Consider the following 12,255-nt stretch of genomic DNA (forward strand, 5'->3'; position numbering starts at 1 on the left):
CATGAGAGGAGCCTCGCAGTGACGTGGAGACAGCAGGTTGAAATAAAGCACAAGCAGAAGTGGAGGGGGGGGCGGTGGAGACCTTCCAAGGGGCAAGGCAGGAGAAGATGATGGAGAGGATTTGGTTTAGTAGAAACCAGGAAATCTTCTGCGATAAATGGGGCTGGTGGTGGAAACGAAGGCGTGGGATTTCCAACGCGGACAGGGTGACAGGACGTATGAGCAGAAGATGTATTGAGGGGGTAGAAGATGGGGAGAGCATCAGCCCTGACCCTAGATCAAAGAAACCCTCCTGCTGTGAAGAACGGGGTGCATTACACGACTGCTTGGAGAAGGATGATGAAGCACGACATAAATGACTCAACCCACAATTTGACCAGGCAGTAGAAGTAGATAGCGAGGCTATGACCAGCCACAGGACTCTACCTGCTGACACGTGGGCCAGTCCGGCATGCGGTGGTCACCCTCCACCTGGGGATGTCCAGGTGCTGGGAGATGACGCCAAAGCTGCCCCTGGTGCCAGGATGGAGATGGCAGAGGGGTGGAGGTCAGGGCTTTGCTCCACAGCCTTAACCAGCTCAGCCCTGGAGAGCCATCCTCTTCTTACAAGGGTGCAGCCGGGTGCTGCTTGAGCACACAAGAGGAATTAGCTGTTTTGAAGCCAGCGTCAGGGTTTCTGTCTGGTGGCAGCAGGGCACACTCGACCCTGCAGCTGGAAGACGTTCCTGCAGAGCTGCTACTGGATCAGTGCCCTCACAAGTTGATTCAGCGGGTGAACTTGTTTTCTTGGCAAGTTTTCTTGTTCAGCCTGAGCTTAAATCATTGCCTTCACCTTCAGCTCATTTCAATGATGGAAAAGTAAGCCCCACTGCAAAGTGAAAGCGTTTCAGAAGGGGATACGTTGTTCCAAAAAACATGTACCAGAAATGCTTCGCGGTTTTCTTTTTCCCCCAGCTGAAATGCCTGTCAGAGCCGTGACGCACTTGCCACCCCTCTCCACTGCCTCCGTTTGGCCGTGGCCTTCGCTGTTCGCTAACACTGCGATCTAGGGAGCTTAACACTTGGAATGGCACTCACCCCCGCGCCCGAGGACGAGGAGCGGGCTCATTTCCGAGCCCTGTCCCCAGGGGCTGCGGTGCTCCTCATGGTGGGCAGCTCGCAGGGAAGCCCTTGGAGAGAATGTCCAAGGCGGAACCGGGTCATGGGGTTCGCCCCTGGGGACCTGAGCTCCCTCACTCCCTGATCAAGGGAGTGGATGCTCAGCAAGGGGAGGACATGAGCTCCACCGGGGCGTGGGAGCTGGTTGAGGCACGTCCCGGTGGCTGAGTCAGCTCTCCTGCCCTCCTCACGCTCCTTCGCAGCGCCGCGGTGGGAACGCCGCCGTTCGTGCTCGCCCGTGATCCCCTCCTTGCGCGCAGCAAAGCCTGAGACTGGCCCCTCTTTAACCCCGGCTTTACTTTTCCTGGCAGCTGTCCAGTTCACGGGAGACTGGGAGACTGGCTGGGTGAAGGCAAACACCTCCTACAAGTCCTTCAGCCACGTCCTGGTGAACACAGACGTCGGGCTGCACATCGGCCTGGCGGGGGTGAACGTCACGCTCCTGGGTGAGTCTGATGTCCCCATCCGCAGCTGATGGCCCCAGGACATCTCCAAGTGCTCTGTGGGTGGCCTTGGTCCGTGCGGAGGCTCCGGGGACCCCGCTGTCCCAGGGGTGCCCGTGCTGGGACACAGCAGGACCTCAGTCTTCTCCCTCCGGCAGGAAACCCGGTGAAGCAGGTCAATGAGACCATCAACTACAACGAGAACTTTGCCTGGAGCTTCGGTGCGGACTACGACCACAGCTATGGTGAAGGCCTGGAGAAGGGGCTGCCGAGCCCCATCCTCTACGTGGCCGAGAAGTTCACCGCGCAAAGCCCATGCGGCGTGCACAGGCAGTACCGCATCTCCGGCCACTACGCATCGGCCACTCTCTGGTGAGCCCTTCTCTCCTGGTGCAGGCAGGGGAGATGAAAGGGTGTAGGAAGGGCTCTTCTGCCTTGTCCCTAGGCCTCTGGGATGGCTGGTAATTGCATGCTGCCAGAAGGAAAGCCATGTGCACGCAGAGACCCTCTGCAAGGTTTGCGGTCAAACCGATGGCCCTGTAGGCACCTTGGGGTGGGCAGATAGGAGGTCCGGGTTCTCTCTGATGGTCAACTCCACCAGGGCTGGGCACAAGAGAGAGGAACGTGGTGCAGATCCTTGCCGTGATGTGGTGATGATGGCAGGGGTCTATCCCCAAAGAGGGATTTGGAGCTGCCATCCTTGGTCTCCCAGAGAGCTCCATGGGCATGTGCAGAACTCTCCCATCCCCTTTTGTGAGGGTATTTAAAGTCTGGGAGTGGAACCAGATGAGGAAAAACTGATGATGCTGTTATTGTGGAGTCTTTCTCGACTCTTTAACAAGGTCTGCTGGGCAGCGACATGTTGCTGCTGATTTGGGCTGGGGGAGAGCTGGTCCACAGCTGTCAGGAGATGGTCCCCTCTACCATGGCTTGTGGAGGGCAAGGGCCATTACAATGCTGCTCCCCCTGCTCTGGGTTTGACAGCAGGGATGCAGAAGCTAGGAAAGGGGCCTGGCAATGCCATGGAGCAAGAGGTTCTGGCCCCTAGCTGAAGGCTTCTCCTGTCACCCAGCTCCTCAGCCAAGTCCAGAGCTGCTGCAAATGACTTATGCCTGCTTCTGCAGTTATCCCAGTCCTGTGTGCTGCTCTCTGGGGTCTGCACTGACCCACATGTGGAAGGGCAGGGAGCTGAGATGGTCTAGATAGACTGAGTGGGCTGCTGTGGCCTCCTTGAGGCTGGTATGGTCTGTGGGCTGAGCAATGGGAAGAGGAAATCCGGGCTCCTGTCTTCTGGATGCAGCAGTGCGAGCATCGCACGTCTGCTTGCTCAGCCCGGGAGGCTAGGGATCACTTTGGCCTGCCCACAGAGCTTCTTGGCCTCATAGAGCGCAGCCTGGAGCCCAGATTCCTCCTCCTGCACGGAAATCCTCACACAGAGCATCCTAGCCCGTGGCACTTGCACAACTTACCCGTTGGTCTTCTCTTGTCTCCAGGGTGGCCTTTTGCACCTGGCTCATCTCCAACATGCTCTTCTGCATGCCTGTCCTCGTCTATGGAGGCTACATGCTCCTGGTCACAGGGGCCTTCGTGATCTTTTCGTTGCTCTCCTTCTCCACCGTGAGGAACTCCCCGATGTGCCAAATCCAGTTTGGGACCGCAACCCTGCGCACAGGCTATGGGGGATCTTTCTGGCTCACACTCGTGATCGGTAAGGACACCGAGCTACATCAGGGCACCTTCTCCCTCTGGGTGTGAGAAGGCATCGTCCCCCTGGCAGGGGGACATCAGAGGAGGGGTGTGGGGTGGGGAGTGTGCTGGTGTTTACAGGAACGCTCTCAGAGAGTGTGTTGTCCTCCAGGTTTGCTCTGTTTTGTGGCTGGGATCACTGTTGTCGCACTGCACTGCTTCAACTTGGACCTACTGAAAACTCTCTTTGATCTCCGTGAGGACAAAGCAGAGGAATACCAGGAAATGACTGAAGTGTATGTCAACCCTCATGTTGTGAACAAAGGGCTGTCTCCTCAGCCCTCCAAACTCAACCTCAACAACATCTAGAAGAAGGCTTTTCCACTTCTTTCCTGACGGTGGGCCTGAAAGGGCAGAGTACCAAACCCTTCTTGATGTCCCCGAGACCCATTTCCCCATCCAACTGCCTTTGAAGAGTGCATGACTCCATGCTGGGATGAGTACTTGCCGAGAAGTGCTTTTGCAGACTCTATCTCCCCGACGGTGCCCTCTGGAGAAGGGCAGCGTCTTGAGCTGCACACTCACCTGGGGATCTCTGTCCCAGGAGAAATGCCCATTCTGCTCCATGCCCTGGCACAGCTTGGTGCTGTGAGTCTCTGCTGGCCAGTTCCCACCCCAGAAACTGAGCTTGCTGGTGAAATTTCTCACCGTGAGCACCCACAACTCCAAAAGCCAGTGATTAAACCTGATCATTTCTTCCCCAAGCACTGATGTTTAGTGTAGACCTTTAGGTGTACCTAGGAAAGCCAGGCACAGACCCAGACTCCGTCAGGCTGGGTGCTGTGTGAACTAGAGTAAAAAAAGCTGCTCCAGAAATAAAGACTGAGTAAACATAGGCAGGAGTTTGCTGGGGAGGATGTGGTGATGTAATTATTTTCACTTTTGAACTTGGGCTTTATTAGACAAGACTCGTAGTCTAGAGTAGGCCAAAAAGAAGAAGGAGAAAAGGAGGAAGAAAGGAAGGAGAGGGAAGAATGAAGTTACCCTCATCCAGCTGGAGCACACTTGGGCTGGCTGGGCTCACCACGAAATGCAAGCCTGAGGCCAGGAGTCAGATCCAGCCAAGGTGAGAAATGAAGTGCATCAAGTTGCGTGACTGCAAACAGAAGACAGGCTCTGGCACCAAACCCACTGGCCTGATGAAGCCTCCATGGGCTGGCACCAGGAGACTGCCGGACACCTGGGCAGCTTCAGTCCAATTCATTGTAAAGGACATAATTTCAGTATTTTGGCTCTCTGAGAAAAAAAAACCCCGCTGTTAAGTTACTTGTTTCTTTCACACGATATTTGTGTTGCACTAATGTGATTTGTTATGCACAAGAATTATTATTTTCAATAAAACTTTGTTAAAAACCCACTCCTTTGAAACACTTTGGGCATTTGGGGGGGCTGGTTTCTTAAGAGGGGGCTGTGCGGCATATCTGAAGGCAACGACTTGCGAGCCCCCAGCAGCAGCACCCTTCCCGGGGGGGGGGAAGCTGCCCTGGCAGAGGTGCCCCCAAGGAAGGACAAGTCTTGTTGGCATGTGCCAAGGTGAGCAATTGAGAAACCCTTGTCGTGGGGAGCAGCAGGGATGTAAGAGAGCCTCAAAAGGACCTTAACTAGTCAAGCAGCAGGACAAAAGCCATAAGATGAAACCAACAAAACTCCCTCAGGAAAAGGGAAGATCCTTTCTTGAGTCTTTCTTGCATCCAGACATGTCAGGTCCGGAGGCATGGTGGGAAGATGCTGCAATCAACCACAAGTTATCGGGGTTGGTGTGGGACAGATCCCCTGACCTGAAAGCACGGGAGGCTGGAGGGTTTCCCATCCTTTCTGCCACCGCACCTGGCACTCTCCAGCCTCATCTCCTGCTTTTTAGGCATGTTCCCCCCCGCTCAGCAGCATCCTCAGCAGAAGGCCTGTGGCATCAGACATGTAGGGGCATGAACCCAAAGAAATAAAACTTAAACAAAATTCTATCTGTTTGAAGCACAGGGAGACCAGATCTCTGCGTGTCTTGCCCACTTCCTGGCAAACACCGGCCGGCCGGGATTTCTGCAGCAGACATTGCGTGGGGCCAGCTGAGCAGTGTCGAGGACATGATGGGGGATGCAGAAACCCCCTCAAGCACCGTGTCCCGTGCAGAGCAGGGGGTCAGGACAACAGGGGCTGGCCGTGTCATGGGGGCTGGCCACCGGCGAGGAGATTTGCAGGTGGAAGGCTTCTTCCCTTGCCACCACAGGGAGGTGCACACACGAGGGCCATCGCTCGGAGATGATTATTTTGCCTCGCTGCATGTTGTCATAGCAGCTTTTCCACATGCACTATGAGAGCTGTGGCTGTATGGCCCCCGGCCTGTGGTGGCGCCCCTGCGCCCGCCCACCACAGCCGCTGGCTCAGTTTCCTGGTCGGACTGAACCATTGTTGGACAATGAGATGTAAAATAATCACCATTAAACCCCTGGCTCTTGGCCCAGGCTGCTTGTGGCCCCACGCTGTCCAGGGAACCTGGCATCTAACCAGAGGGCCAGTGCCAGCCATGGAGCAAACACCGTAAGCGCTTCCAAGAGCACAGCCCAGGGTCTGCAGGGACCGTGGTGGCCATGCCTGGAGGCAGTCGTTGCACCAGGGCGTGCAGCCACCATGCCATCTAGCAGGCAGCAGAGCTGCCCACTCCCCTGCCCCCAGCCTGGGCTGCGAGGGAGAGCATGCCAGGGGAAGGCTGAATTTATATTCGGTAAATAAAAGGGGTTCGTTGCACCTCGGATCTAGTCCATCTGTGGGCTGAAGCATCTCCTGGTACACGTCGCTGGGAACATCCTGGCTGAGGTCTTCCGAGCCCGAGGAGTTCAGCTCCAACTTGTTTTTACATGTCTGTTGGGTCCTCTAGGTCCTCACTGAAGGCTGTTCCATCTGGAGCAGGATGGGGCAAGATGCCACGTCTGAGCACCCCCTCCCCAGAGGGCCTACCCCATGGTGGTCCCTCTGCAAACCTCTCCGCTGGACTGGGGATTGCTCCCATCAAACCTTCCACAGGCCCAGGGTCCCTCCAGGAGCTAAAGTCCTCCCATATCCCCCCTGCTCTTTTGTCTGCGTATGCTCAGATGCCCTATTTATTGCCTGTTGACTTGCCCTTATTGCCCTGCGCCGGCTAACCGGGGTCAGATGCCCCACATGGGACCACAAAAGGGCTCTGCCTTCGCCACCTTCCCTTCCCTACGGCTGCTGTGTTGCAGCAACAGAGCATCCCCGGCCCACCAGCCCTCAGAGGGATGCCTCCACCAACAGACAGGAGAAAGACCGGGTCCAACTTCTTTTACTGAGATAGAGGGGAAAATAAGTGAGCACAAAACAGAAAAAAAAAAAAAAAATGTTGCAAAACCTGCACAGAGTTAAAGGGATGCAAACATGAAACGTGCTCCATCCCCTCCCTCCCTGCGCGGGCAGGGTACCTGCTGGCTGTCAGCAGACAGCAGCGGGCGGCCGCACCCTTGGGTGTGCAGAATTTCAGCGCTGTGTGCCCCAAGACACATGTCTTTCCATGGCTGAGCAGGAGGGAACCAAGCCTCCCAGACCGGGTGTGATGCTCACCTCTTGCTAAGTGGTGACAGCGGCTCTCCAGGGCATTGTAGCACCTCCACTCCCATCTCCTCCTCTCCTTCCCTCCCACCGAAATTTCCTTCCAGAGGGCTGCAAGAGCACCCATAACTCACAGGCTGGGGTTTGGGGTGTCTATAAGCACTTCTAAGAAGCAGGAGCCAACCACCCAACACCCTGACTATGTTGTTTCCAGCCCAAGGTAGAGCCCACCACATCCGAGGCTTACATCAAACTTGAGCTGCAAGGCATCAAGATGGGTCTGAAATCCAGACCTCCAAGGTCTGGTACCTCCAGCAACCTACTAAATTGTGGCCCTCCTTGTCAAGCTGCTCTTCACCCTGGACCAAGAGGACATGCTGGATACAGGGCACCCTGGTGAGCACAGCTCCACTCGCTTTTCCTAACTGCTGATGGAAAGAGTATCCCCGGGCAGAGGGGACGTCTCGGGGGCCTTCAGGGTCAGGGTGCTGTTGTGTGGGCTCTAATTCTCCTTTGGTTCATATCTATGTGTCTGCAGTTATTTGGTCTCTCTCCAGTTTGTTCTGGTTCTGTATCTTTGGGAGGACTCAGGGTTTGTTAGGGATGGACTAAGGGGAAGGGCAGTAGCCCAGTGCCCATAACTGGACAGCCAGGGATGGGGCATGGATTCTCCTCACCCCAAAAGCTCTTCCAGTTGCTGGGGGGTAAAACAACAGCAAAAAAAATGAGGGCAAACTGTCATATTGGAGACACCTTTCCAGGCTTGGGTATTCTCGTCACCCGGCTCTTGTCATGCCTCTTCCCACCTGGACTCCTGGTGGGGTTGGACCGGAGCATGAATTCAGGAGGGGTGTCCTTGGGCTTTGCCCTGCCTCCCCCCAGTGCCTTACAGCTGGGTGGATGTCACTTCGCAAAGCTCACCCAAGGGGACCATCAGCACGTCCTGCACAGAGGAGCCGGGCTCGGCTGGTTGGCAGGACTTGTCCCGCCCCTCTTCTTCTCCCTTTCCCTTGTCCAGGTTAAAGACAAGCTTCAGCTTCTCTGGCTGCACGGAGTTCAGGATGATGATGCCCAAGCCCAGCAGCAGACACAGCAGTCCTGCAATGCACAGCGTGGGGAGACATGTTAGCATGTCCTGCCCGCTGCGTCCCAGCCCCATCTAGGTCTGGATCTGGGGTTGGAGGCCAACGAAACGTGGCATCACCCAGGAGGTCAAGGAAGGGTGTTATTTCCCTCTCCGCAGCTGGACTCTGTCATCAGTTTGGGCTCCCCAGTGCAAAAGAGAAGACAATGAATGGGGGGCAGATGGCCAGGAGAGTTGGGGCTGAAGCCCACCATGTATGGGGAAAGGCTGGAGGAGCTGGGCTTGTTTAGATTGAAAAAGAGGAGTCTACAGGGGGACCTAATTGCCAGCTTCTGCTACTGAGAAAGAGCCAGTCTCTTCTCGGAGGTGCACAGTTTTAACATGGGAAATTCTGGTTTGATAAAAGGAAATAATTGCTGCCCGTGAGTGGGACAACTGTGGGGCAGGTCCTGAAAGGCAGAGGGGATCTTTAGCCATGGGGACATCCACCTCCAGACTGAACAAGGTGGCTTTGAGGTTAGCCCTGCTCCGGGCAAGGGCTGGGAGAGACAACCCCGAGGGTCCTTCCCAGCCAGGTCTTTCCCTGACTGTTGTGAGTCACGACTTTCATGGCACTCCTCTGGGCACACCTCCACACAGGTAACTTTGGCCGTTCAGATCTCCTGGCTGCTTGGCTCTTTTTCCCCAAGTCTTAATGATGCAATCCTAAATTCTTGTATGACATTTAAAAAAAAAAAAAAAATTTCTGTGATCTGCCATGGAGACAGAAGGGATGAAGCACTGTTGGGGCATCACTGAGCATCATCACTGGAGGGATGGAGAACAAAAGCCCCAGGAGCAAGCTGAGCACTCACCTGTCGCTAACGTCAGCCAAAAGGATCCACCATAGTCTGTTTTCAGAGAAGCTGGGCCAAACTGGATGGGACACTTGGGAGTGTTCTTTGCAGTGAAGAAAAAGAGCAGTGAGAAGAGCATCAACGCAGCAGTGAGCAGGAGCGTGTAGCCACCGTAGAGCAGGATGGGCATGGAGAACAATAGGATGGAAATGAGCCATGTGCAAAAGGCCATCCTGCAAAAGGACCACGAAACCGAGCAGAAAGCGTCACACTTCGAGCCTGTTCTGAGGGTCTCCTCTCCACATCCCGATGAAAGGACACAGCCTTGGGCAACCTGCTGTAGCTGGCCTTGCTTGAGGAGGTGGGCTGGACAGGCTGATCTAAGGACTTCCCTTCCAACCCAAATGATTCTGCGACTGTATGAATGGTGAAGCTGTGGCACAGGTCCTGCAGTGGTGGAGAGGGATCTCCATGCCTGGGGGCATTCAGTGTTGAACTTCATGAAGCCTACCTAGCACCTTGATGTGGCTTTGACATCAGCCCTACTCTGAGCAGGGGACTGGAGTAGAAACCTCTGGAGGTCCCTCCCAATTAACTCTCTCTGATTCTTGTGGTCCTCCACAACTGGCCACCAGCAGGCAGTTCTCACCTGTTCAAAGGGAGAACGGCAGCAGGGGAGACTCTTCGTTTGGAGAACCACACAATGAGCCGTGCCCACATCTGATTCAGCACCTGGAGTGGACCCAGCTGCCAGCCCTGCCCTGTGCCTGGGGTCTGGATTTAGCTCGCTGGGGAGGTGAACCTAACAAATTGTTCTGATTCCAAGAATAATAATGAAAAATAAATTTACATCAACATCCTTGCCTTGAAATACTCCTTCTCAAGAGCAAGAAGGTTTGGGCAGGGCTAGTTGTTCTTTCTGAAAATAAAAAAGGAGATGTGGGCAGGGACCTGGAGCCTTCATCCACAGAGGGAATCACAAGACTCATTCTTCCCTGCAGTGCCTTTCCCACAACCTCTGAGACAGGTGGGGATGCTCTGAGACTCCATGATCACAACACACACAAGGGATCTCAGCTTTACACCACAAGACAGCCTCTGAGCACCCTCTTGACGGTGTCTCCTGCTCCCCAGCAGCAGGTCTTATGCCCTCTTGGGGCTGGTCTTATCGGGGCTCCGCATCTTGCTTGGGAGAGGACCTTGCACTATAAGCCCCACACAGTTGCATCTTCTTTCCTTTAACTGAAGAATAATTTTTCTCCAACTGCAATTTTGCACATCAGGGCAGAGCACATAGAAGAGGACTCTGGGGAGATGGGCAGGCCAGGAAGCATGAGCATCCCCAGTTCTACAGACGGGTGGGTGCCAAAGACCAGCCAAGGCTTTGGCATGGCCTTACAGGGAAGAAGGTGGCTCCATCAAGCTCCCTCTGCTCTACCTGGTTCTTTCCACCTCTCCACTGAGCAGAGATAGGGCTGACTTCGTGCTCTAACTTACCACAGCGTGAGGGACGCATAGTGGCCGGAGATGCGGTACTGCCTGTGCACACCACATGAGCTTTGCACGGTGAACTTCTCGGCCACATAGAGGATGGGGCTGGGCAGCCCCTTCTCCAGGCCTTCACCATAGCTGTGGTCGTAGTCTGCATTGAAGCTCCAGGCAAAGTTCTCGTTGTAGTTGATGGTCTCATTGACCTGCTTCACCGGGTTTCCTGCCAGATGACCGAGACTAAAGACCTTTCTCAGCCTTGGAGGCAGTTCTGAGATTTCCTGGTGTTGGGGCTTGAGGGCCCACAGCCCCAGTACTCAGCTGCATGGCTGCCAGACTTACACCCAATCTCCTCCTGTTGTGATACGTACTCACCCACCAGTGTGATGTTCACCCCTGCCAGGCCAATGTGCAGCCCAATGTCCACATTTACCAGGGCACGGCTGAAGGACTTGTAGGAGGTGTTTGCTGTCACCCAGCCGATCTCCCAGTCCCTGGTGAACTGGATGGCTGTGAAGACTTCAAAGGTTAGTCATGGCCTGATGGCGATACATCTAGTCCTGGAAGCACCTGCCATGATTGTCACCATGGCCTAAGCATCATCTACCCCAACCCAAGGGCAAGGCCTGGGTTGTGAGCCCCAGGGAGCAGAAGCCTTGTATGCCCTTCCCCAACATCATCCCCGACCCATGACCCTGAGACCCCCATTTGGGTTGGTGTCTCCCCAGACCCAGCGCAGCCCCTAACCCTAGAGACAATGGCTCTGTCCAGGCGCTGGTCCTCATCTAAACACCTGCCAGTTTGTCTGGGTCCCCCCGCAGTTGGCGATGGGTTTTTGGTGACTGCCCTGGAAGTGGTCTCCACATACAACGGCCAGCCTTCAGGGAGGAGGCAGGCAAGTGCTTGCACCTCCCACCACTTGCTGGAGCCAGGTCCCAGACACAGACGGGGGTTGGTCTGCCCCATAAACTCATCCTATGGGCTGAACTTGGCGCTTGGCTGCTCTATTGACCCTCCCTCGCCTTGCTCCTCCATCCTCCATGTCTTGGGCATCCTTGAGCTTCACCCCCAGGACCCTGGTACTCACTGAGGACCACCGCTCCCACGAAGAGGCCCATCACCACCCGCAGGAGCCAAAAGAGTCGCTGCGAGGGGTGAGCAGAGGGAAAGGACAGGTCTCGGTCAGATTTTGCCATGGGGACCTCAGCACCGAGCGTGTCCTTTGGAAATGCCAGCCTGTGAGAAACGGAGTCACGCCCCGGGCTCTGCAGGCGGGCGGCATAGGGGGCACACGTGGCTGGGGCACGTCTGCTGTGGGGTGGGGGAGGCAGCAGGGAGATCTGGGTAGAGCAAGAAGGTCAAAAGAGCCCATTTGGGAAAGTCATGCCGTACGCTTTCTGGGAAGGAGGATGGAGACGCTGCCTTCTTGAGCTGGGATTTCCACACATCCAAACCTCACATGTCTGGACATAGTGGCAGCTGGCCACAGCTGGAGACAAAAGCAGCAGCTGGGGATTTGCATTGTGTCTCCTGGCGGGGGGAGATGCCTCTCGGCCAGCCCTGCAAAGCCAAGCACGCAACAAGCACGCAGCGTGCGAGCAAGAGGGCTCGCAGTGGGCTTGGTTGGCCACTGCCCCGCAAGCAGGGCTGGGGCACGCATGGTGCACGCCTCCTCCTTTTATTGGGGTTTTGGGGAAGGTGGAGCGAGGTCTTTGAGCCTCAGCCTGTTTTTCCACTCCTGCGAAATCACTTGGGCTTGCTCACAGCAAAATCCAGCCAAGCTCAGATCTGGGCGCCTCATGAATTTGGGGTGGTGGAGTTTGGTGTCTCCAGCATAGGGGTACATGCTGGGTTGGGCTGGAGCTCACCCCCCCATGGCTCACTAGAGATCCAAGAGCCCTGGCCATGAACCTGTGGGCATGTTTGCTCCACAGGCCTA

General features: G+C 55.5%; 2 protein-coding genes across 2 annotated transcripts; one reads left to right on the forward strand and one right to left on the reverse strand.

Annotated features, from left to right (window-relative positions):
- Positions 1-1,469: 1,469 nt before the first annotated feature.
- Positions 1,470-3,656, forward strand: LOC104614561 (dual oxidase maturation factor 1-like; the record flags this gene model as incomplete). Its single annotated transcript, XM_010290400.1, has 4 exons — positions 1,470-1,604; positions 1,760-1,973; positions 3,095-3,309; positions 3,460-3,656. Coding segments are annotated over 4 exons (761 nt in total), but the record flags the coding sequence as incomplete, so codon positions are not given.
- A 4,138-nt stretch (positions 3,657-7,794) lies between these two features.
- On the reverse strand, positions 7,795-11,512 carry LOC104615154 (dual oxidase maturation factor 1-like). The gene is made up of 5 exons (XM_010290401.1): positions 11,404-11,512; positions 10,692-10,826; positions 10,326-10,539; positions 8,847-9,061; positions 7,795-8,006 (listed from the first exon to the last, which is right to left on the reverse strand). The coding sequence occupies exons 1-5, from the start codon at positions 11,510-11,512 to the stop codon at positions 7,795-7,797; spliced, it is 885 nt and encodes a 294-aa protein (XP_010288703.1).
- Positions 11,513-12,255: the final 743 nt, after the last annotated feature.

This window comes from Phaethon lepturus, unplaced genomic scaffold (genome assembly GCF_000687285.1).
Source record: "Phaethon lepturus isolate BGI_N335 unplaced genomic scaffold, ASM68728v1 scaffold15887, whole genome shotgun sequence".
Lineage (NCBI taxonomy): Eukaryota > Metazoa > Chordata > Aves > Phaethontiformes > Phaethontidae > Phaethon > Phaethon lepturus.

Coding starts and splice junctions, on each gene's coding strand:
- LOC104615154 (XM_010290401.1), bottom strand. CDS start 11,512: ATGGCAAAATCTGACCGAGACCTGTCCTTTCCCTCTGCTCACCCCTCG. Junction 10,827..11,403: donor CGTGGGAGCGGTGGTCCTCA/GTGAGTACCAGG, acceptor AAGTCTTCACAG/CCATCCAGTTCACCAGGGAC. Junction 10,540..10,691: donor GGTGAACATCACACTGGTGG/GTGAGTACGTAT, acceptor GTCATCTGGCAG/GAAACCCGGTGAAGCAGGTC.